Genomic DNA, 25,800 nt, shown 5'->3' on the forward strand with positions numbered 1-25,800 from the left:
TCCACTCACAAAAATGGATACATTTTAATGAAATATAATATGAAAGCATTTTTAATTAATAGATAAAAAAAAAAAAAGCATTCATCAACTTATCCCGATATCGTATTATATTCTCACTGTTTCCAATATCTTATTTTTCTTTTAAATTTCATGATTACTAACTCTTGGATTTAGTTCTTTTAACTTTTCATACTCTATATTAATCAGATTTTATTAATTGATTCTTGTTGCAGGAATTTAGAGAATAATTTTACACAGTAATTAATTTTTCTATATATATTTATGTTTTTATATCTAATCAATTATATCATTTGATTTATATGGAGTAGAGTATAAAAGACATTTCAATAATGATGTCATGTGTATTTTAGAAATTGAAAAATAAATATAAGTAATAAAAAATAAGCCAGAAAAGAAAGGAGCCATTTTTCTCTAATTTACGACTTGAGGACATTATCTTTCTAATACTCATTTAGGGATATTTACTATAACTTCTATAAAAAGTCTGAAAGCTTAGCCAAAATCCTTCATCACAAACTGCTTACAAAATTCATAAAATGACCACTGAAATAGAGCTATGAAGAAACAGAAGTGCTAGTGCAGCTGACAATAACCTTTAAAATTTCAAGGTTGTTCACTAGGTGTGGGTCCACGTCCTCGTCTACCACGTACCCCTCGACCCCGTGGCACGCCTCTACCACGGCCTCTGCTGGGTGAAGGAGAAACTACTCCAGCTCCAGCTTGTCTTAGCATAGCTCTCTGCCTGGCTCGTTCTGACAAATTTATGGTAGTGGATCCACCACTCAACGGCGAAACCTGTTTTACCTCTTCAGATTCTGTAGCAACACTGGGACTTTCCTGTTTTGAAACAGAAGCTTCTGAAGTAGGTACTGTTACAGTACTTTCGGAGACAACTGAAGCAGCTTCTGCAACCTGATCCCCCTCCACTGGTGCTTGGTCGGTACCATCATTTGATTTATCAGAAACTTCAGCAGTTTCTTCAGGTACATCGGCTTCCTCATTCTTCTCATCACTCGGAATGTCTTGAGAAGTAAGCTCACTAGCATCTTGAATCTCATCATCAACCCTAGCAGGTGAAGCGACTGGCGTTGCAGCAGGCTCAGGTTGAGCCTGGGCTTCCACTAATTCAGCACTCCCCACTGCATCACCAGAACCCTCTAGCTCTGCAGCATCAGGCAACAGCTCACCCTCTTCTCTGTCACCTCCAATTTCCATCATAGATGATTGGTTCTCAAGATCAGCATTATCAAGGGCTCCATCATCAGACACCATCTCTTTCCCTGCTGCCCCATCTAAATTCTCTTCCAAGATACTGTTGTCAATTTGAGAATCAACTTGGTTTGTCTCTCCTATCTGTGGTTCTTTTGGCTCATCAACCTTCTCCCCTGCAACTTCCTCTTCTTTCTCAAGATCAGTAATGGCTTCCTCATTTGCAGCTTGAGGCAAATCCCCAACATCAGAGACCTCCTCGATGGCTGGAAGTGTTTCAAGACTTTCCAAAACAGCAGAAACCTGCCCTTCGGCTCTCTCTTGTAGAGGTTCTGACCCTTTTGGCTTCTTCAGTAAATGTACAGCCACATCAGAGCCACTTTCCCCTTGGGTAGTTGATTCTTCACGAGAACCAAAATCAGAAGATGAAGACAGACGTTTTCGAAGGTTAGTTTGTATCACAGGTACAGAAGAACTATTGCCTTGAGTTTCTGTTTCTGTGGATGTTACAGGTTTATTAGCTACTTCTGTCTCGGACATCTCAGTATCACCTTGGGGTTCTTCTGGTTTGAGAAGGCGTGGCCTAACCAATTTCCGGCCCATTTTACGAGATTCAACAGATTTAAGTGCAGTAGATCTTCTTTCACTTTCTTCAGTTGATTTGGCTGGTAAACTCGTTCCCAGACCTGCAGAAGCTGCAACAGTGGAGATATGAGTAGTGATACATGACCCTTGAAAAGGTTTTATGTAACTAATCACTAAAAAGAAAATGAAGACATGTAACAACGTTATAATAATGAAAACAGAATCATTGGAAAGGATCAGTGAAGAAGAAAGACCAGTTGTAGCCACTGCAGTAGAATCAGCAACTGCAGTTTCTGAAGGGACGGCATGAGCTCCACGCTCACTGGAAACTGAACGTGATGCTTTTTCGTAATTTTCTACGGCTGACACATAGGCACTACTACGTTCTTCCAAATCAGATCCAGGAAGTTGCTGAGCCAGTGATGTGCCCTGAGTTTTAGAACCCAATATGTTAGATATTAAAAACGAAATAGGACTTGTCGACATTTAATGTTAGCATATCTTGTCATTAGTTTTCTATTCACGGTGTGGAGAAAGTACCCCCAAGTCTTATCGACCAAAACTACCAAAGATCTGGTCACTACAAAAGCTAATCCAAATCTCATTTTAAAGCAGATACAAAATTTGAAGCAAAACCCAACTCCCAACAAAACAAAACTGACAACTAAAGAGGCCACAAATCAAATTGAAGATGTTGTTATTACCTCTGGGAGACTTTCTTTTCCATGCTTATACTTGTCCAGTTCATCTGAGAGACGCTTCGAATACTGCTTGTGCTTCTCAAGTTCATCAAGAAACTTTGCTTTCTCCTGATGAGAGAATTAAAGGTATCATAAGCAGATGTCCAGATAAGCATGTTCTCCGTAAAAGAAATCACTCACATAGAATGACATAAACACAGATTTTGTACGTCTTAAAGTCGGTAACGAGACCAAAATGATTATTTGTGAAAGACCAGAAACTAGTTCTTACAGTATGGAAAATATCGTATATGACAACACAACTTACCTAAATGATTAATTGTGACAGTTCAAAAACTATTTATAGATATACAAAAATGTACGTGAACCCAATCCCAGTGTGGATACTATCTTATGATAAAAACACCTTTTAGATGCAACACATCAGAAACCAGTCTCAAAATAAATAAGCCATACAGCAAATGATAATCTTAATGTTTAAATTTACGAATAATTAATAATAAAAAAACAACTAACAAGTTATCAACACAACAATATTAATGAGGATTAGATACTACAACATTACTGACAAACTAAACCATCTTATCAGGAATTAACATTTGATTAATTGCAATCAGAGACCGCAAAGAACCTGCTCGATGTTTTTATAAGAATCCATCACTGCCTTCTCATTTTTCAGTCGCCTTGCTTTTTCTGCTTTCAATTCCTCTCTCTGCCTCTCTAGGTGCTTTTCCAGAATCTATGCAAACAGCATAAGCGACAGAAATGTAAGAAGAGAATTAAATTAAGGGGAAAAAAGATAGTAACAGCAAAACGATAGTTGCACGAACCTGAATTCTAGTGTCTTTCTCCTCCTTCATGGCCTGATCACCAGATGTATCCCCTCCAGATTTTTTTGCTGTAATTCATATTTATATATTTAAGTAAAAGCTCGAATGAGGTACTATACTGTAGCATCTCAGATAGTAGACAGCTCTGAATTCTGATACCTTGTTTAAGCTCCTCCAATTGCCTAGTAATAGCTTGATTCTCTTTGCTCAGTTCCTCCTTCTCCTTTGACAGAATCTCAAGTCTCCTCTGTAGAGAGAAAAGAAATGTCATTAAATCAAGCTTTCAGGGTAGGGAGGTGACTAAATATGTCATTGTCTGGTTCCAAATTTAGAAAATAAATAATTAAATATTGAGAATTTCTATGCACCATGGTGCCAGACACCTATTGATGTAACATAATGATATAAAATGTGAGACCCGATAGTAAATTGCAGTGCCCCATAACAATGCTCTTAAATAATAGGTGAAGAATGAAGATTTTGACATTAGGATATCTTTAACAACCTTTAGCTGAGAAATCATCTTCCTCTGCTTTTCCACTTCTGATTTCAGACTTGCCTGTGCATGTAAAACATATAATTGAGAACAACTCTAGGATGCAATAAATCAATAGACCAAATCTTCTTTTCTTTTTCTTTTTTGAATGGAAAAGACAAAAAAAAAACCATTTCAGTAGGAAAAAATAATAACTATTCTGGAATACCTCAGCCTGTAAACTATCATTTATCCTTTTCTCCCTTTCAGATAGTTCTGATCTGCAATTACAGAGGTCTTGTTCCAACAGTGACACAGCTCCCTGTTTTTCAGAAAGAAGCCTTTTGTTTTCCTCTAATTGAGAATCCTTCTCTTTCAATTTTTCCTGAAACAAGAAAACAAAAGCAAGGAAAAAAATCAGTTACCTGTTAAATAGAGGACATGCATATTAATAGAAGAATAGTAACAAAAACTTAAAAAAATAAAAGATAAAAATAATAGTCGTTCTTCTGTTCGTGGGTCTATGGTTTAAACAGCTCATTGTTTTAATGTTTTATTACTTTACTATATGAATGTTCCAAACTATTTCTTCTGTCTTAAGCTTTCTCTTTTACTTTCCAATATTGTTACCACAGTTTTCCTCCGCCATAAATGTGAGGCTCCCTAATAAATTTGGGAGGAGGTCAAGTTATGACCTTTGTCTCCTTTTCAAAAATTGATAAATAAATAAAATCAACAATTAATATCATTATGAAACAGCTCATTGTTTAATAAAAATAATAGTCGTTCTTCTGTTCGTGGGTCTATGGTTTAAACAGCTCATTGTTTTAATGTTTTATTACTTTACTAGATGAATGTTCCAAACTATTTCTTCTGTCTTAAGCTTTCTCTTTTACTTTCCAATATTGTTACCACAGTTTTCCTCCGCCATAAATGTGAGGCTCCCTAATAAATTTGGGAGGAGGTCAAGTTATGACCTTTGTCTCCTTTTCAAAAATTGATAAATAAATAAAATCAACAATTAATATCATTATGAAACCTCTAGTCTAGCAAAGAACAGAAAAGGTAGAAGGGCTGAATCCTTTCCTCTTACATTAACATTAACATGTAACCACCATATTAGGAGGTTAAGAATCAATATAGGGCCAATTTTATTCTTTCAACTGTTCTTTTTTAAATGGTTGAACAGATAAAATTTTGATAACCACCTTAATGCATTTAACATAATGAACTTATTAGGGTTTCCTTAAGCAATACTTTATAACATCTCTAATTACCCACCTGCATCTGCTGAACTTCGTCTTTTAAACGATCATACTCTTCCACGTCAATGTTTTTACACCTTTCGAGTAACTTCAGAAAAGAGCAAGGTTAGAATATTGAATGACATATTTATATATAATGTGCATGCATGGGAGTACGTAAATGGTACATGATGAGGCAGGGCGGCACATACTCTGATAGGACTTGGCTACCAATTACCAGATCACTAATTTACCATCTAGATAGGTCTTATAGATATAATATCCTAAGTTACAGACGGAAAAAAAGAAGCTTCTTTCATCAATTAACTCTAGTTCACAACTTTCACTTTGTAATCAATAATACAAAAGGTTTTATAGGGCATATGATATGAGTCGATTGACAGACCGTCTGGTTTTATACGCACACACTATATGAGATAAACAATGTCATAAACAACACAAAGGAACAACTTTTATCAGGAAAATCCATATATATTTTTCAGGAAAAGCCTTGTAACTGTGACTGCTGAAGTGATTAACAGAGATAAAGCTCCATACCTCCGCCACCCTCTTTTCCAGTTGTTCCTTCTCTAACTTCTGGATGAGTATTTCTTTATTACAGGCTTCCACCTGAATCTGACTCTCCTTTAAGAGTTTTTCCATGTTCTCAATCTCGACATTAGCTTTTTGAGCCACTTCACGCAATTTCTAATAAGGAACAATAATTTTTAATTAAAATTAAAATGGTCATTGATTGATGTAAGCTTCCAAATTGGAAATGGAACGTAAAAGACAGAGTGCTACCTGGCACTCCTCAAAATTATGCTTGTTTTCTTCTCTGAGTTGCACATTGCTTTCACGAAGCAAGTTCATTTCTCTCACCTGTAAAGAATTTAATCTATTATTATCGAATGGGAAAACTACGGATTAGGCAATAAAATAATCTTCCTTCGAATTGTAGGGACATTTTCCGTTTTGGTATATAGAGAAATTATGTCTTTAACTTTTTTTTATATGACGATGTATATTATACTTATAGCAGAAATGTTGCCTACTCTCAAAAAATTGTTAATAAATTACAGTGCCGAAAATAGGACTTGAATAGTGAGTAGCACGCGTACTTGCTTCAAATAGTGACTATTTTGAAATTTATTTTTGATACAGTAAATTATTCAGGATTTCTCAAAAACTGGGAAGATATCTACTATTACTATAAAATATAAATTGTGGTTAAAAATAATTAGGATATAATTTCTCTAGGTACTGGAAATAAAAAAATACCTAAGAAGCTCACTATACATTTATATAAATATATATATATATAAATAAAGGAAGCTTCTTAGGTGGGAGCATCAATTTTGCTCCTACCGTAGCAGCGTTTCTTATTTTTCGTACTTAAAGAAATTATATCCCAATTTTTTTTAATTGATGTTGTATATTATAGTTATAATAGATATCTTGTCTGCTGAAATATAGTTTAAAATAGTCTATTGCACGCATTCAACTGAATGTTTGAACCCTATTTTCTACACTATAAATTATTCAAAAGTTTCTAAAAACAGATAAGATGCCTAGTATAACTATCATGCACATCATAATATAAAAAAAATGGTTTATAATTTCTCTTATCTACCAAAAACAAGAAATTCCCCTGTAGGACCAAAATTGATGCTCTCACCAAACAATTTTCCTATATATATAACCTAAAGCCAAAACAGTACGCACACAACATCGTCAAATAAGCAAAAATATAAATTATAAATTTTCAATTTTAATTTTCAAATATAAAGTATAATTTTAATTTTAATATAATAATAAAATAGGGAAAGTTCTTAAAAGCTAACAAGGAAGGTGCACCTATAGTTCATTTAGGAATTGGATTATAAATAGGGCAGGGAAAATATTCATTATCTTTCTTATTCAAAAACTTTTCATATTAACATATATTTGGTACTGGAGGTGGGAAGGGAGATTTTTTTTGAAAGAGAGAAAGGAGAGGTGGGAAGGGAGATTTAACCCAAAGTTTCAACATTTATTCATTAAAATAAAAAATAAAGCAAGAACAAACATAAGAGAATAAAAACATTTAATAAGAATGACCTGTAGTTGTAATGATTTAATTTCCTCCTCCGAAAATAATAATGTTCTTGAACTTGCACGTTCAGAATGAAGTGATGATTGGGCTGTTTCTGCAGCCGTCAATGCACTCTCAAGCTGAAAAACAATTGATAAAGAATCACAAAGTGATCCAATGTCACACAAAAAGAAACTGACTATCATATAATGTTTGACATTCAGAAGATAGAGGCATTGCAGAATAAGATTGAAAGGAGAATAAATTGGCCAACACAAGTAAGGGAACAGAACTTTGTTGTTACCATTTCTTTTCAAAATAAAAAATAAACCAGAAGATGTAAATTGTGTAAGGTCTGAGCAATGGTGAAGCTTGAAAACCTAATTTATTAGCCTTAGAGAGAGATATACTTGACAATTGATAGAAGGGAAAAAATAATCATTAAAGATCCAGTCATACATAATCCCAGAAATCTTTACTATACTATTCAACTGCACTGAAGCTACTAATGCACTTTCCCTAAGATTGTTGTTTTAACTCCAAATCCAAAATACTTGGCAGCATCTATGGTAAATCTTCTCTAAGATTTATACCAAAAACTACTAATCTTCTACTGTGAATAATGGTGCAATTCTTTCTGACACAATTTATAAAAAAAAAAAAAAAAAAAGTTTACCAAAAAAAGGAATTGTCCACCAAGTAGTGAAGATAAAGAAAATATTAAATATATTTATGTATAGGAAAATTCTAGAATGCACCCCAAAAATGGATGTTATCATGTATCGATGTAGTTATAATTTATATCATAGATATTTAGAACATCTGACAAATTTTTAAGAAATTCAAAATAATTTATAGTACCGAAAATTAGGTTCAAACAGTTTGTCACACATATTGTGACTTGTGCCTATTTTATTTTATATGCGTGTGAAATAAATAGTTTAAACCCTATAATCTGTACGATAAATTATTCAGAAGTTTTCGAAAATTTGTTGGATGTTTAAAATAAAATAACTACCATATGCATTGCCACATTAAAAAACTAGAGTTAGAACTATTCGGATGCAAAAAACATAAAGGGGTATATTGACACACCCTTTTGTAGAACACCCTATATATAAATATATATATGTATTTGGACAGATCAAAAGAAAGTTGAATTAGGTAAAATAATTGTTGAAGATTGGCAGAGATCTCATAACAAACAATTTTCTTAAAAAAAAAAAAAAGAAGAAGAAGAATGATAAACAAACATGTAAACTTTAAACTCACTTGTGATTGAAGTCGCAATTTTTCTTGCTTTAACAAAGAAATCTCAGTCTCTGCCTGTTGACAGCAAAAAGGAAATCAGGTGTGGATTTAAAATATACATCTGCATCGAAAACCTACGAAGTTTAGATATAGAACATACAATTTCTTTGGTTCTTCGCAGATAATGTACGACTTTTTGTAAATCAGCATCACTGAGAGCATCTGGACCAGCAGTTCCACTAGACAATCCAGATGAAGAACGATCTTTCTCGGCTGATTGAATGTGTAAAGCCTCAAGTCTACTATGCAGTATTTTGTTCTAAAAATGTTTGAACAAACATTAAAAATAGGCTAATAAAAAAGCTGAAGTTCATTAAATAAAAAACACATGCAAGAATAAGTAAATTCAAAAAAGTTCTGACGTGAAAGGAACCTAACGAGAAACCACAAATCTCTTGGTAAGTTTTATTTTCAAAAAAAAAAAAAAAGTATTTCAGAGAGCATGTGAAAACATTGTATGAAAACACATTATGATAAGCTATAAAAGGCAGAGATTTACCAAATCAAATCAAACTTGAACTACCATAAGAGTGATAAATGTAAGCAATATCACAAAATGTTCGGAACAACTATAATATTTACCCCCACATCCCAAAACTATAAAAATTAAATAAAAAGATGTTTTATACACTAAGTGATTGTCCATCGTCTGAGACAACCCTGTTTGTTTCTGTGATATGTATTTCTATTACTGACTACTGCTTATAATGAAATTAATTGGTAAAGCCATACCACAAACTTATAAACACCACTCTAACATACCACATGTTAAAGCATATAACAAATACCTGTTCATTGAGTTCATTGTACTTCTTTTCAAAATCATTCTTCAACTCCAGAGCTGCTGCCTTCTCAGCTTCCCACTTTGACTTTAGGTCATTCTAAGAAGAACAAAAACCAGGTGGAAAATCAACAACAAAGCACACACAAGATTCAAAAAATAATTTCTTGTGAATGGTGTTCATTCAGTCTGCTGAAGCAGGAGACAAACTGTAGAAAATAAAAAATAAATAAACACAAAATTCATGGTGGAAGGTGTAGAATGTACACAATATGGTGGTTACTGTGGCTGCAAAGGATTAATGGAGGTTTTAAAGATATGGAATAGAGATAGAATACTCATTAGATAGAGCCAAGTGTTGTGTGGCTCTAATGGATGTTTGATACTAAGATTTTGAAGATGTTTCCTTTTCTGATCTTCTTTGGAATTAAAAATATTTGGATTTTAATACTAAGATATAAACTGACAATAGAACTTTTGCACTCATTTTGTCAAAATAATGTCAGTCCATGCAACTAATCCACAATACACATACATACTACATATAGTAGTAATGAAAAATAGATCCAATACAACAACAAGAATATTACAAGCAGTAATCCCATAATCTCCTCCTCATCTCTCGTCCCAAGTACCCAATATTCACTCTCAATGTTCTCGTTCTGCAGAGTCTTCCCACCTTAAAGTGTTTCCCTTGTCTAAGGTATTCACACCCCTTCGGCATCACCTTAACCCACCTTTGGTGGCTCCACCTATCACATACTGTCCATAAGGCCACTAAGAAAACCTAACATTCAGCTACCCCCGTATCAACACAAGAACCATCTAATATAGGAAAGGCAAAAATAACTGAACAAAACCAAGAAGCTTAAGGATTTAATCTCCTTACCACACCTTTGGCGGCTCCACCATATCCTATAATGTCTATAAGACCACTAAGAAGATCTAATTATCAACTATCTTCATACCAACACAAAAACCACTCAATATAGAAAAAGGCAAAAATAACTGAACAAAACTAAAAAGCTCAAGGATTCAATATTAACGGGAAACAAGATCTCTGGAAGTTAAACAAAATAGGAAACTATCAATTCTAATTCTAAGCCAAATCACATATCAAGCATTTCTCAGTTATAAACTCCAAACCAACAAAGTCACTTTATAACTTGAAAAGAAAAAATAAAACGAAGCTGCTTAACAATATAAGGATCTCTCTTATGTTGAACCAACACGAATCTAGAATTTGAATTCAGCAATCACCTGCTATCTAAAATAATTGAAACCTGAAAAATTTAAGGAAATTTTTTAAATAAAATAGGCTAGCACAAGTGGTTGGTTGTGTGAGTGATTGTGGGAAGAGGAAGGGATTCTAATCCCCACTGTTCACAAAAAAAAAAAAAAATACTAATAAATAAAATAAATTAGAAGGAAAGAGTTTCATGTGAGCACAAATTACATTTTCACTTTTCTGTGCATCAACCAATCTACGCATCTCAGATGCTTCCTCTTGCAGCAAACCCAAAGCCTGTGAAGTTTTATTCAATTCTTGTATAGTTTCTGACTGGAGGATAACCTGAAAATATTTAACATAAAGAAAAATCATTTTTATTCAAGGTTGGGGAGCAAGTACACAAACATGGTGTCTCTCAGAAAATCAACCTATCCAACAAGATGGACTAGAATAAAGCTGACCTGTCTTTGATAATTATCCTGACATGCACGCCATCGCTGGTGTTCTTTATCCAAATCTTCTTTCAAAGCAGAAATTTGGATCTCCATAGTCATAATTTGTGACCTGGAAATGAAGACAACATATGACACACCGACCGAATAAGATTTTCAATTTTAGAACATAAGCATCATGAAAAAACTTACGCTTTAGCTGAATTTTCCTCTTTTAGACTTCTGATTTCTGCTGAAGCAGAAGAAAGATCTTCCTCCTTCCCTGCAGCTGCAGAAGCCACTTCTTCAGACTTCAAGCTACATTCATTTTCAAGTTCGGAAACTTTCTCTCTAAGAGAAAGTAGTTCAGCTTCCAGTGATCTCTTTAGTTTTTCAGCCTGTCAAAATATTTCCAATGACAGATTAATCATGGCAAAATTTTATAATCATCCCACAAAAACAAAAACAATCTAATTAAGCGAGAGAAAGAGAAGCAACCACGTAGCTACCTCAACTTTAAAGTTTTCATGGGCACATTCCATCTGTTTAAGTGCATCTTCATTCACTTGAGCTATACTCTTATACTGCCAATCAAAATGAAATAATATTATTGGTTAAGTTGCCTTTAATGAATGAGAATTTCAAAGAGTAGCGAATAGGAACCTGCAGCATATGATCCTTGGTAACATGTGCTTCCTCTTTCAATTTTTCAATCTCCTCCTTTGCTGCCCGCAAATCCGTAATGGTCTGTGGCAAGTTTAACCAAATGAATAGCAAACCTTCTAATTTTAACACAACAAATTCATAGTTTATACAATCAAACGAATGGCAGACCATATTAATTCAACACAGCAAAGGCACATTTATGAACTTAGAGTTTCTATTTTGCTTTTTTAATTTTTACTGGGATAAGCTAAGGAGTTATCTTCCCATATCTTCAAAAATAAAGTACAGCTGTTCAGAAGAGAACCAGAGATAGATGCATATAAGAGGCTAACAACTATTTTTCAGTATACTTTCCTCTCTATGCACCTAGATTCATGCTTAAATAGAACAAAATAAAAGGCCAACTGTCGAAATATTTATTATCTCTCACAAGTTTTCTTAGTAAATAGTTATCTCTCTTTGAAGAAAATAATGGCAGCAGATGATAGTAGTATGCTCATTGGACTAAGATTCAATCATATAGAAAAAAAATAAATAAACATAAACAAGCACATACCTCACTCCCAAAAATGGAGGAAGATCCATTTGCACCATCAATATCAAGATCCTACCATAACAGAGCGGTAGAGGACGACAGTTATTATAATATGAAACACAATTTCTTATACATCAATTACAAGAGCTAATGGTATTACATCTACTTGGACATAAACAAAAAGGGCTGAGTTTAGGCAAGTAAACAAGGATAATGATACCTCTATTCCCATTCCCATTCTCAGTACCCATAATAAACACACCATTCTCAAAATTTCATTAGAAACATACCTTAACATCTGAAGATTTAATTTTTTTCTCCAGATCAGACAATTTCACCTGAATGAACAAATCATAAGTTAAATTAAGAGTAGATTCTTTCGAATACAGCTATACAAGTCAGCATATGAGTGCATATCCTATATACACACATATATGCACATGCAAACTAGTGAGCAGAGATCTGCAGGGAACCACTCTGCTGAATCAAGCTTGCACCCAAATTATTTGGGGCAACATGTGAGGAAAATGTGACTAGAAAATTTTTTTTGCTTATGAAAATCTTAAGATTACTTGTATTAAACTAGAGAATCTTAGTTTTAAAACATCACAATCTGACTAGAACATTTTTATTAAAAAAAAATCACAAAAGTAAAAAGGGTCTAGTCAACCCAACCCATAAACCCAAGGAGCAGGTCAGCTTGCCATGCCTCGAAAGTTACAGGGGTGGGTAAAACATGGCCATATACAATCCTACATGCATATAACATTTGGCATGTCTCTGCCACATATATAAGGACAAATTGATAAAAAGAAAACCTCTGCTAAGGTCGCTCTAGTCTCAGCAGCTGCAGCAGCATGCAAGGCATTACTTAGGTCCTTTGCCATTTCCTCAACTTGTCTCATGGCACTTTTTATGGTCTGTTCACGTTCTTGGGTTAAAGCTCGAACATTATCCCGTTCTTCTTGTAGCTCTTTCCTCGCCTCAGCCCATTCTCTCTGCAAAGATACACATTCATAGTCATTATAAATACTCTAAGGATTAAGTGAGCTAATTAATTAACCAAATTCCAATATAGACACAACATTCAAAAATATTAATAATCACATAAGATTCACCCATCTAAATCAATAAATTTTACTGAAAATATCACGAAGAAAAGTTAAACCTGAATTTGTTTTGTATACTCTTCTTGTCTTTTCCTCTCTGCAGCTCTTGCCTCCTGTAGTCAGAAGCAAAACATAAGTCATATCAAAAAACAAATTTGCTGCTTACACATAAAAAATAAATAATAAATAATCAGTTCATAACTAAACTACCTCTCGAACTTGCTCTGCACATTGAATAGTATCCAAACTAGCCTGCAAAAGAATAATTTTAAGGACAACATATCATTTAAAAAAGAGAACATAGTATTTGTGGAAAATACAACCTGCAGGCGATGAACCCTCTCTGACAAACTACGAACTTCATCTAAAGCCCTCTTCTCTGCATTAACTAACATTTCCTTTTCATGCTTTAGAACAGAAACCTGTTGGGTAAGACAAAATATAATGTGAGTACTTCTGAATAACATCAATCTACAAACATTAGTCTAAAACCAATCACCTCCATGTTCAACTTCCTCGACAGCTCTGACGCAGCATTCACAGATTCAGAATTTTCACGCAACTTTCGTTGATAGTCAATTATCAACTGTGAAAATTCCACATTCCTTGCTAGAATGCCATTACTTTCAGCTCTCTGACATAATAAGTTGCAAAACAAAAATCAGTTTAGACAAATATTAGGGCCAAGTTCCACATTCTTCGTCTATAAACTGTATAAAGAAATCCTTGAACACTAAAGACAGATAACAGCAAGATAGCGAAATACAGATGTATGCATACATATACAGATATAGATAGAGTGAGAGAGAGAAAGAGAGAGAGATTCTAATTTATAGTCACCTGATGCTCAAATTCTTTCATGAATCGGTCTAGTCTCTCGCTTGAAAAACTCGCTTCCAAAGCAAACTTTTCACGCTCTGAGCGTATGGATGCAATCTCAATCCTTACAATACAGAATCATGAATAAAGAGAAGAGGTGTAATAATGAATAAAGAGAATATAATATTTAAAAATACAACAGTAAATAGAATGAATAGCGTAAACATGCATTAATAGGGATTAAAAAAATGGTTTGTTTTGATTAAAAGAAAAGATTTATAAACAAATAAGAGAAAACATACTGACCCTAATCGGAATTAGCATACTTGGATTCACCCTCTTTCAGATCAAAAGAAAAGATTTATAAACAAATAAGCATATACAGCACACACAAGCACATCTAAGGCCAAGCCTCAAAGATAAAATAAAAGAAATAAAACAATTAATCTCAATCCAAATCAGTGTTTTATTTAAGGAAAAAAAAATAAAAATCTAAAAGAGCTAGATGGCAAGTTAGGAACCTAAATAAAGAGCAGGAGGGAAACTATATTCCTAAATAGGGTCAGATCACACATAAGACTTGTTTGTAATCCCATGAAGACCAACTCCCTTCTCCTTAACATCTTCTTTATATTCTATGACAAAGATATAAATATAAGGGGGGAATGAAACCCCTTTAACAACTAACAAGAACTGGAGAATGCAAATCACAAGATAAAAACATCTACATTCTATTAAACCTTACCTAGACTTTTCCAGCTCCTCTTCAAGACGTTTCACTCGTTCCGCAGCCTGTTCTTGGGCCTTTCTTGTTGTTTCCTATATTATTGTATAGTTTAAAGGATAAGTTATTAGTGCAAAGCAGGAAAGACTAGCTAAAGAAACCAAAAACTTGCAAAAATTTCCTCATACCTGAGAACCTTCAAGAAGCAACTTGAAGTTGGGTCTTCTGTCTTCTGCAAAATATGTATATAGACAAAATTAAAAATAGAAAATAAATAAACAATAATGAATAAACAGGATTGGTCTATCTAAGGCAGAAATCTCAAGAAGAAAACAATCTTTTCAAGATAAAGTTACATCTATATTCTATACAGCAATTCTCAACAGAAACCTCAAAGTAAGATCGGAAAATCGATAGAGACCTGAAGCAGCCTCTACAGGAAGAGGAAGAGCCGAATGGAGTTTGTGTTCCTCTTCATATAACCTTTTGTACATTGAAACCTGTGCTTACAAAGCAAAAAACTTTAATAACAGCTTGACAAGAAAGTTGCTAATTATAGCAACAAGTTAAAACACATTCTAGCATCTGTCAAAACTAATTCTCACAGATGTGTGAAGAGATTCAATCATCTGTCCTTGTTCTTCAGCTCTCTGTAGTACTGCCACAACTCTAGTTGCAGCTTCATCAGTATGTTTCTTGAGTTCCATTTCAAGTTTTTCCTAAATGCCAAAGTATGATGTTAAGAACAAGTTTGCATATCCAAGCATAAGCCAAAGACTCCATTAAAAAAAAAAGGCAAATGCCAAACAAACTGTTTATGTAAAACGTAAAGTCATTATGCCAACCTTGAATTCCATCTCCTTATTTTCAATTTGTTCAGAAAGACTGCGAACAACACTCCTGAGCTGAACATTTTGCTCAACCAGTCCATTTATGTCCTTGAAGGTCAACTGTTAATGTGACATCCAATATTGATCCTAGTTAATGTCACTTATTTATATAGTGGAAAAAACAAATCTGAATCCTGAGGAATACAAATACTCTAAATATCATATAATCATGCAAAATATCAAATAATCAAGCTTACAAGACGTTCAGAGATGACATTTTCAGCATTTGAATCTATAATCATCCCAAACGGAACAATAGAAGTGTCGTTATCTTGACCAGAAGATCCACAACGAATTTGTATATCCTGGCATTCCTTAAGAAGAACTGTAACCTATAACATTCACAGCCAGAAAAATAAGGAATTATCAAAAGGCTAGTCTCCCAAAGGAAGACATCAAATCCAATCTCAATTGTCCATCTAAAACAACCCTAGGTAAACCTACATTGCGGACAAAAAATTGATCATATTCTAGTTTGCACGTATTAACCTTGGGTGTCGATTTTGGATTGATAACATCAAATTCTAAATTTTAGCATGTTCAAAATGTACAACTTTTGCCACACAAAAAATTACAAGAGTGCAGTACCAAGCTGCTTAGCTACCAAATAGGCATGCGGATCCCTTCTTCTAATTCTGAAGAAGAGGCATTTAGTGTAAGTAAGAAAGGGGGTTGTTTAAATCATTTACTGTAAGAAAATGATAGCTTTAATTTCATCATTTTGCCCCACAACATTTTTTCTTTTCCATCCTTGCATCTCTTCCCTTTTTGCAACTTTCTTTATCATGTATATAATCAAAGTCATGTTCAAACTCTTCTAAAATATGGCATCAATAAAAAACCCAATATAATATTGAAGTTTAAAATATTTGTTAATTATCAGCCATGGTTCCAATCCTCTCATGCTTAGTAGTGTACTGATTATTAGTAGTTGGAAAAAAAACATAGGATACACAATGAACATCCCATCACTATACTGTCAATTAACAGAAGGCATGTTTTGAAAGAAAAATGAAATTACATAAATAATAAATAAATAACAATATATATATTTTTAGTTTTTGGAAAAAGCCAGAGGTCACTTGTCATAGACTGACCTCCCAAATTTATTAGGGAGCCTTGTTTATGACTCCCAAATAACAAAAAAATTTTGAATAACAAAACAATCCACTTTCCAGTAGAACTATGAAAAGTGACCCGAACTAGGTTACAATAGATCTTTATTGATTACCATAAATCATTACAATCCGAGCTATACACTGCTCATTGAGTCTAGGATGTTGATGATCATTGCAATTAAATCTCACATTGGTGTTCCCTTGATCAATCACACAAGGGACACTTAACAACCCTCCACACACACACAAGAAGACTAGACCAAACTAGGTTACAATAGGATTAATGCAAGCTTTTAGACTAAATAAAAAAAAAAATAATATCTATCAATCCCTTCACAAAACAGAAAGAAGAAAAAGGTAGAGACAAATCAAACAGTTTTTATACGAACAAATCAAGTTAATTATGTAAATAATCACTCTGATATCTCTTCTTTTACCTGTTTTTGGAGGTCAATAATCTCCTTTTGAGCAAGATTATAGTCACGTTCATGCCTCCTTAGATCAGCCTAAAAACAAATGGACAAGGTAAGAAGTTAGAGATCAAATCCCAACAAGCATAGTAATAAAACTGTGTGAGATAAACATGACTAAAACCTTCAACTCCTGGATCATTTTCTCCAAGTTTGCCTGTTCAGAAGTTGACATTTGCAGCTTCTGATTGATCATAGAGTATGCCTCAGCCATTCTCTCATGTTCCGCTGCATAAATGCCAAAGATGCTTATAAAATTATTGAAATAGTGTTGCCAATATTTTCAAAACCAACGTGGATACAAATGCAAAATCCCAGTTATACAGTGCAGTAGGGATCAAGTATCCCCTTCACCTCCTTTTTCATTATCTCTGGAATTTTACATAGAGGGTTTCTCTTTTTCCCCTAGCTATTTATTCTTGTCCTAATTGCTCCTTATCTTATGACCGAAATCATTTAGCCTTATCTTATGATTTGTTGTATTTTATTATCTTTTTCTAAAGTTAAATTACTATGTTTAGATTTTTGAAGTATTTATTCTCAATTAGATATTGTGGTTAATTTTGCATTTGTAGTAAGCATACCCAACTATCTTATGAACTACTACAATTAGCATATTAATTTTTCTTTTCCAGTGAAATTATTCTAAAATGGTTTAAATTCAAAAAAAAAAAATCATTACCATTAATCTATGCCACAAGCATAATATTGGTATTGTGACAAATAAAAAAAATGTTATGTAACAGCACTGCATTATGAATAAGCTGTGATTATGCACTCGCTTTAGTAAGTAAATAGTAACCGGTTAACTTCCACACTTTTAAACCCTTCCCACTTCTTTCCTCTTTGAACCACTTGAACATCTTTGTTCTTATTTATGTTTACCAAATATATAATGTGCCTTAATCTATGCCTTTTTATGCTTAGATTATTTACAAACGTAGTGTACATCCATGTGACCAGACCTAGTTTCTGACACTTGAAAACTCACTAGGAAAAAGACAGTATCATTATTGAAAGAAAAAATAAATTTTGGGTCGCCGTTTAGATGCTTTAGACTAAGGATTTTAACAGAATTCTTATTCCAATTTACTTATAGATTGTTTGGTAGTTCGTAATTTAAGATGACCCCACATCATCTTCAATTGTAGTTAAAGATACCCTCCTTTGTAATCCTTCTGTTTCTAATGTAATAAATTTTGTTTCCCTTTTTTTCCTTTTTTTTTCGAAACTAGGATCATATTGTTTCTCATGAAAAAGAAAGTAAGAACTTATACCCCTTTCATCCAAAATTAGCTCAGCTTTCTCCTCAAGTTCATACAGGATCTACAAAAGAAAAAGTTAATTTCACAAACTTTATACAACAAGAAACATTAACACCAGAACAAATAACCGCCAAGAGCAATAGTTCTCCATAGCTGCCACAATTAATCAGAGGACCAATACAGATGAAACAAAAATTCAGATAATATTGCAGGAAACAAATAATTCTTGAGGTAAAATTCACATGACAGAATTATGGTGCTTTTCACAGATCCCCTGTAAAAGCATGCAATTTTTCGGAAAGGCGTTTTTCCTTTAAAAAAAAAAAATCAATACTAGCCAGTTCTAATATTTCTCAACTTTACTACATACTTTGACATGTTAAAACCATTTTGATTCTGTCAATTAGAAAAGAAGGAATTTCATACCAAGAAAACAAAAAAATTGGCAAATCAAAGTAAGCCAAAGAAAAAACATAGGGAGTAACACATTTAAGGTGTCATAGTTCAAGAAAAGAAAGTGCAATTTACCTTATCTGTGCAATATTTTACAGACATAAGAGCACAAGACACTAAAATATATTGAAATAAAAACAATCAAACAATATCCTCTTTATTTAAAGAAGCAGTGGACACCATACCCGTTGCAGTACTGCCTCAGATTCCTTTCTTCCCATCTGCTCATGTCGCAGAGCATCAACAGCTTCTTGGTACTTTGAATACATTTTTGCCAGCTATTTAGCGTACCAGAATAGAAAATAAGGATATAGCAATAATAAATCCATTTCCGTGCTAAATCACAATGATTGAAAAAATGAAACAAACAATATAAGTAAACTAGTAGCTTACACTCCAACCATCACGCAGAAGTGAAGCAGCTAATGCAGTTCCTGAAACACCAGCTGGGATCCTAGGAACAAGCATTCGGTCATTCTCAACCGTGTCATTCGTGTCAGCTGAATTAATCCACCTGCCAGATAAAACCAGTTCATGTTACACCATAGGCATGCTAACATGTATTGTAAAAATGAAGACTCTTCTTCAGAAAATTATAGGCAGGTCATTATCAGTAGAAAGATGGAATAATGCAGGAAAAGATAATTCAAAAAAAAAAAAGTGACCCTCCACACATTCTCCCAAAAGAGACGGGCAATCCAAAATTGTTCAAAAATTAAGAAGCCCTTGAAAAATAAATATTAAAGAAACCTACAAATTATTTCACTACCATTAGGTTTTATAAATAGGTTAAATTATTCAAATGCAACCACTTTTTTTATATTTCCTATCTCTATGAGACTAAGAGCCTCCTTACATGGGCGTCCCAGGTGAGACCTCTCCACTTACCCCAACCCCCACACACCACCAAGGTCACGCCTATAGTGGCTTTTGTTATGAATATATAAGCTGTGCTTTTTTGAAAAAAAATGAGTTTAAGAGACCACGATATCTACAAATGCTAAATGCAAGAGTCAGTATTACAAGAAAACACACAAATATAGCTACTTATAGTTGATATGTAATGAAGCACTGGTCATATTGTTGATAAACTCTTTGAAATTGTTGATATCTTTATTGGCATATTTTCAAACTTCCCTTTTCGTCAATTTTTATAAATATAGAACATTAGCGTTATCCTTTTGTTAGAGAAAAACATACTTCTTTATAATTCTAAAATATATTATAGAAAAAAAGATAAAAGCATCATTAGAAATTAACATAAACATTGATTAACATCAGAAACTCATTCAAGGAGAAAAAGGGAATCACAGAACAAAACAAAATAAAAGTGAATAGCAAAAAATTAGAAAATGCTCATAAACAGTTAAGTTGAACGTACGATTCAGTAGTAAAATTACTGAGAGGAAGAAGCTTCAACTCATTTTCTTTCCTACTTCTTTCAATTTCAGCTTCACACTTTTCAAGTTTCAGTTTCAAATCTGCAACTTCCTGTCCATATAAAATGCCAGATGAAGCACAATACATAAGCATGGGATAACTAGTTTAATGTGTACACGAAATTTTCTTCAATAGATATCAACTAAAATCATTCACAGGAAGATATTCAAGTGAATTATTGATTTGATGCACGTATCTTGAGGTAATAGGACAATTGTAGCTACCTTTTCAAATTGTTGTCTTGCAGATACTTCCTTTTCTAGTCTTTCTTTGTAATCGTTTTGAACTTGATCAAGATGTGTCTGCTCAAAATAAAGGATCATATCATCATGAATTAATTGAAAAAAAAATACTCGATGAATATTCAATTTTGAATAAAATTGTAGATAGACCCAAAAAACAATCACCTCCAAAGCTTTTATAACACCCTGAAGATCTCCAGCCTTTTTAGACCATTCCTCGGAACTTTCTTTATACAGCTCTACAAGCTTATTAACCTAAAAAGTTGGCGAAGGTAAATGAATCACACACAAAGCATAATAAATGCCAACATACACACACACTACAATTTTTCTTTACCAAATTAAAGCATAAAAGTAGTAAAACAAATCAAGTAAAGAAGATCAATGAGACAAAATGTATGCTTATTAAATTTATACTGACAACGACTCGTGTATAAACTAATATAAGTATTGTAAGCAAAACTTGTTGGCCTATGATATCTCAATATGCACACTTTTAGCAGCACTTACTGTTGAGAGTTCAGCAGATAGTTGTTCCTCGTTTGCTGAAGCAACATCTTTAGTTGAGCATAATTCCTACACATGATTAGAATTTAAAATATAAAATACCCAACTAATAAGGAATGAGATGCAACCGAATTTCGTTTCTCAATATTTTACCTCCTCCAATGATTTTAGCTTTGTTTCAAGCTCTCTTGCCCTTTCCTTATTCCAATTTAGAGAGGTAGAACACTCTTCAAGTTGTCTCTCAGCCTGAAAATATAAGGAAGTTAGGATTCTAAACCATAAAGATAGTAAGGACCCACACATTACCTATCATGCACAGATATACAAATATTTTACTAGCCAAACAAAACATTAGAAAATAATGTAAAAGGAAAACTTACATCTGCAAGCTTTGAAGATAGATCTGCCTCAAGATCAGCATGCTTTCTCCGCAACTCAATAAGATTGTCTACTTTGGACGTCAACTCATCATTAAGCCATGCATTATGCCTTTCAAGAAGCTCTTTCTCCTGCTCACATCCAAATGAGTAATGGTTTTAGATAGAACACTGAAATCAAGTTGAGCAATCCAAAATTCGAAGTAGCACTAACCAATCCTAATTTAGAAAATCCAAAGACAGAAACTTGGAAGATAATGCACCATCGAAAACACCCGTAGAGATCTAATACAACGAGAAATAATCAATCCAATTCAAGTTTTAGATAGAACACTGAAATCAAGTTGAGCAATCCAAAATTCGAAGTAACACTAACCAATCCTAATTTAGAAAATCCAAAGACAGAAACTTGGAAGATAATGCACCATCGAAAACACCCGTAGAGATCTAATACAACGAGAAATAATCAATCCAATTCAAATCATTACTTCCAAAATCAATTACTACTTAAGTTTAACAGGGATTAAGGCTAGTTCTCAAGAATTCACAACTAAACCAATTGCACACCAGTTAAAATTCCTTGATAGGAAGTATGGTTAAAAACCTAAATGAGGATCGTATGGTTGAAAATATGCATGAAAAACAGCTAAAACCAAGTGATCATTGCAGCAGTTTATATCGCCAGAGTTATTTGAGCTAATGTAACCAGAAATTATAAATGTTTTAACCTGAGACAAACGGGCACACGCCGCCTGGGATCGTGCTAATTCAGCTTCGCTTTCGCTTACTCGAGCCTCCTTTTCAGAGGCAATGTCAGTCAAATTAACCTTCAAGATCATCAAACAAGACAAGAAATCGTCACTCAACCAAAACCAAACACGTTAATAACCTCAAACGTAACCCAAGAAAATACTTACAATCTTATCAAGATAGCTCTTGATGTTGGCGTTCTTCTCACTAATCTCTGAATCTTTTAGTTCCACCAACTCGAGTAACTGCCTTTTAGACTTATGCAGCTCTGAAACATCAGTCTTTAGCCTCTCAATTTCCCCATCTTTTTCAATCTGCAACCCAAAAACAAACCAAATCACCTCTATAAGAACATGCATAGCATAATAAGTGAAGAGAATAAAACCCTAATCTACTTACGGCTTGCAAGTGGAGCTGGTGCTTCTGGGCCTGGACTTGGGCGAGTTCAGAGAGGCGTTGGTCGAGAGAGGATTGTAGCTGGTCATTGTGGGACTGAAGCTGAGAGAAGTCGGAGGAGAGAGATAGGTATTTCTGCTCGAGGAGAGAACAGGTCTGCTCTGCGGTAATGGAGGAGGCATCAGCCTGAGCCCTCACAGTATCGAGCTCTTTCCGTAGGTCACGGATGACGGAGTCAGCCTTTTCCGCCACCGAATCGACGTCATGGCGGAGACGAGAGAACTCCTCGTCGGAGAGGAAAAGCGGCATCGTTTTGAGGTGTGACGATGCGAGAGTGAGTGTAGTGAGAAAGAAATGGTAACAGGAGAGAGGGAAGGGTACGGGAATTTGAAGAGATGGAAATGGGAAATTTTGAAGTTTGATTTACAAATTGAGTAAATTGCAAACACCACCCCCTCCAAAGTTTTATTTAGAAATTAAATTAAATTGTCCTAAATTTAGAAATTAAATTAGGAAATATGTTTTTTTATAAATACTTAACAAAATAATAATTTGGATAAAAATTTAATGATAATTACAATTATAATTTTGAATAATTAACCATAGTTTTCTACCCTCTTCACTCATTCTCTGTGTAAAGAAGATCTCGCGTCCTAGCTTAGTAATTGTATATTGTTTTTTTTAGTGAATCAAATAAACTATAAATTATCACGTTGAGTAAAATTTTAATAGTTATATTGTGTTTTTTTTTCATTTTTTTTAAGTTGCACTGAAGGGATTTTAATTGGGAAATTTGATTTTCTATACTTAGAAAATCAAAAAATTTGATTTCTAAACCAATAATTTAAACCCTAAAAAAACTATACTTTTTTTTCAAAACCCCAAAAATACCCCCCTCACAATATTCTCTCTCTCTGCATCATCTCTCTCTCCCCTCTATCTCACCCCAACCGCCCACCCTCACCCGAACCACCCTCACCCACCCACGTCAACCCCAACGCCGATCACCACCCTCACCCCCGTCGACCACGACCCCAACCCCAACCCGAAAGAGCAACCCCAGTCCGACCCCAACCCGTCCGACCCTCTGAAACTTTTTTTTTTCCTGCGATTTGAGAGAGGGAAGAAGACAGAGGTCCGATGGTCGGACCTTGGGGTCCGATGGGTCCGACCAATCGGACCCATCGGACCCCAAGGTCCGACCGTCTTTTAATTTTTTTTTTTTTTGCGATTTGAGAGAGAGAGGAAGAAAGAGGTCCGATGGTCGGACCTTGGGGTCCGATGGGTCCGACCACCGGACCCATCGGACCCCAAGGTCCGACCGTCTGTGAAAAATTTTTTTTTCCTGCGATTTGAGAGAGAGAGGGGAAGAGAGAGGTCTGATGGTCGGACCTTGGGGTCCGATGGGTCCGATTGTTCGGACCCCATCGGACCCGGGGTGTGGGATTCTTGGGACCGGCCGAGATAGAGAGAGAGAGAGAAAGATGTTTGGGGGTATTTTTGGGGTTTTGAAAAAAAAAAGGTATAGTTTTTTTAGGGTTTAAATTATTGGTTTAGAAATCAAATTTTTTGATTTTCTAAGTATAGAAAATCAAATTTCCCTTTTAATTTCTAAGGAATTTCTATATTACAGTATATTTATATTCTAGTATATTACTTTAATTATGTAGTATAGTGTTTTAATGTGTAGTGGTATATGAAGAACGAAAGACAAAGATATTCGAGTATATTACTTTAATAGTGCGATGTATTATTTTTAGAGAAATTTACATGATATACTAACTTTGCTATTTTTTTTAACCACAGGAGGGTGCGTGTGTTGGAGGTCCTGGGTTCGATTCACAGGTTATGCAATGTAATATATAAACGCTTAAATAAAATAATAATAATAATAATAAAAAAAAAAACTTTCCCATTTTTTTACAAAAATAGTGTCAGGCGGTATTTTTTACTTTTTTACTGTGTTTTTTTATAAGTTTCATACTGCAGTATACTGTGTTAAGTTTTCACTGGTGTTTTACTAGTGTTCTACTATTGTTTTGAGTTGTTCTGCTTTGTGTTTTACTAGTGTTTTATAAAAACACAGTATTTTTTAAAAGATTTCCGTGTGACAGTATTTTTGTAAAAGTTAACCCAAATTCTAGTATTTTTGTAAGTTTTCCTTGTTTCTATGTAGGGTGGTATATGAAAAACAAAAGACATTATATTACAATATATTCATATTTAAGTATATTACTTTAATAATGTGGTATATTATTTTTATGTGGGATAGTATATGAAGAATGAAAGACAAAATATATTATAATATATTATTTTTATATGGGATGGTATATGAAGAATGAAAGAAAGAAAAAATATAGAATAGTAGTTTAAGTTTGAGGTATGGTCAGAGCAGGCCCTAGGCATAGGCAGGTTAGGCCCGCGCCTAGGGCCCACTCATTTTGGGGACCCAAATAAAAAATTATCTTTCAAAAAATACATATTTTTTTAATAATTTTTAAAAATATCATTTATTTTTAGGGAAATTTACATTAGTCACCCTTTTTTTATCTTTATTTCAAAACTAACGGTTGATCATCTAATGTAATATAATACCATTTTGACTTTTTCTATGTAACCTGTGTAATAAATTTTAGTGATGCTTTTGTTTTTGTTCCAATTATAATTGTTTTATAGGTTTCTCTCAAAAAAAAATAATAATTACTCGTTCGGCCAATATATATGTATACTATATAGTGAAGCAAAAAAAACCATATACTGTAACTGCTTTATTTTTTTATTTTTTTTTTCCTTTCAGAGCTTCTATATCTCTCTTTTTTATATTTTTCTCTCTTCTTTTTAACTTAAAAAATCATTCTTGAGCACATTATTGCTCGATTAAACTTAAAAAAAAAACCAACATAATTTATTTTTAAATGTAAATATTTTAATATATAAGAAACATATTTTATTATTTTTTATCTTTTAAATCAAGAAACTATTAAATTACTTATAATATCAATTATATATACTCATTAGTTACTATTATGTTATTATTTTTTAGTTAACAATTTAAATTTATTTTTGAAATAACAATGGATAACTTAGATATTTCACAAATCTCGCTAATAATTTATGCAAGTTATTTTGTATTGTTGTAACATATT

The 25,800-nt window shown here is 33.6% G+C and overlaps 1 protein-coding gene across 2 annotated transcripts; it reads right to left on the bottom strand.

Moving 5' to 3' along the window:
• Positions 1-402: 402 nt before the first annotated feature.
• LOC115705463 (nuclear-pore anchor) lies at positions 403-23,153 on the bottom strand. Of its 2 annotated transcripts, none has more exons than XM_030632798.2 (48): positions 22,658-23,153; positions 22,426-22,572; positions 22,237-22,335; positions 21,512-21,640; positions 21,285-21,377; positions 21,135-21,200; positions 20,790-20,879; positions 20,607-20,684; positions 20,324-20,433; positions 19,336-19,456; positions 19,128-19,220; positions 18,502-18,550; positions 17,349-17,452; positions 17,192-17,260; positions 15,834-15,968; positions 15,592-15,696; positions 15,352-15,465; positions 15,168-15,246; positions 14,935-14,978; positions 14,768-14,841; positions 14,044-14,146; positions 13,703-13,837; positions 13,527-13,625; positions 13,414-13,455; positions 13,263-13,316; positions 12,913-13,092; positions 12,385-12,432; positions 12,116-12,166; positions 11,557-11,640; positions 11,403-11,477; positions 11,107-11,291; positions 10,924-11,026; positions 10,688-10,804; positions 9,239-9,331; positions 8,551-8,709; positions 8,412-8,465; positions 7,166-7,279; positions 5,870-5,947; positions 5,624-5,773; positions 5,103-5,174; positions 4,051-4,206; positions 3,852-3,905; positions 3,506-3,593; positions 3,347-3,414; positions 3,148-3,255; positions 2,520-2,624; positions 2,070-2,244; positions 403-1,925 (listed from the first exon to the last, which is right to left on the bottom strand). In XM_030632798.2, exons 1-48 carry the CDS (start codon positions 22,961-22,963, stop codon positions 625-627), a joined length of 6,156 nt encoding a protein of 2,051 aa, XP_030488658.2. In that variant the 5' UTR covers positions 22,964-23,153; the 3' UTR covers positions 403-624. The 2 variants fall into 2 exon arrangements, with proteins under 2 accessions (XP_030488658.2, XP_030488659.2); XM_030632799.2 differs by having other exon boundaries at positions 403-1,916; positions 22,658-23,085.
• Positions 23,154-25,800: the final 2,647 nt, after the last annotated feature.

This window comes from Cannabis sativa, chromosome 1 (genome assembly GCF_029168945.1).
Source record: "Cannabis sativa cultivar Pink pepper isolate KNU-18-1 chromosome 1, ASM2916894v1, whole genome shotgun sequence".
Lineage (NCBI taxonomy): Eukaryota > Viridiplantae > Streptophyta > Magnoliopsida > Rosales > Cannabaceae > Cannabis > Cannabis sativa.

Bases quoted from the DNA above. Each gene is read 5' to 3' on its own strand.
- LOC115705463 (XM_030632798.2), bottom strand. From the start codon at position 22,963: ATGCCGCTTTTCCTCTCCGACGAGGAGTTCTCTCGTCTCCGCCATGAC. The intron at 13,838-14,043 runs GTGACTATAAAT...TTATTATGTCAG, and splicing joins TGAAAGAATTTGAGCATCAG to AGAGCTGAAAGTAATGGCAT. The intron at 2,245-2,519 runs GTAATAACAACA...TCTAAAACTCAG, and splicing joins GAAAAGAAAGTCTCCCAGAG to GGCACATCACTGGCTCAGCA.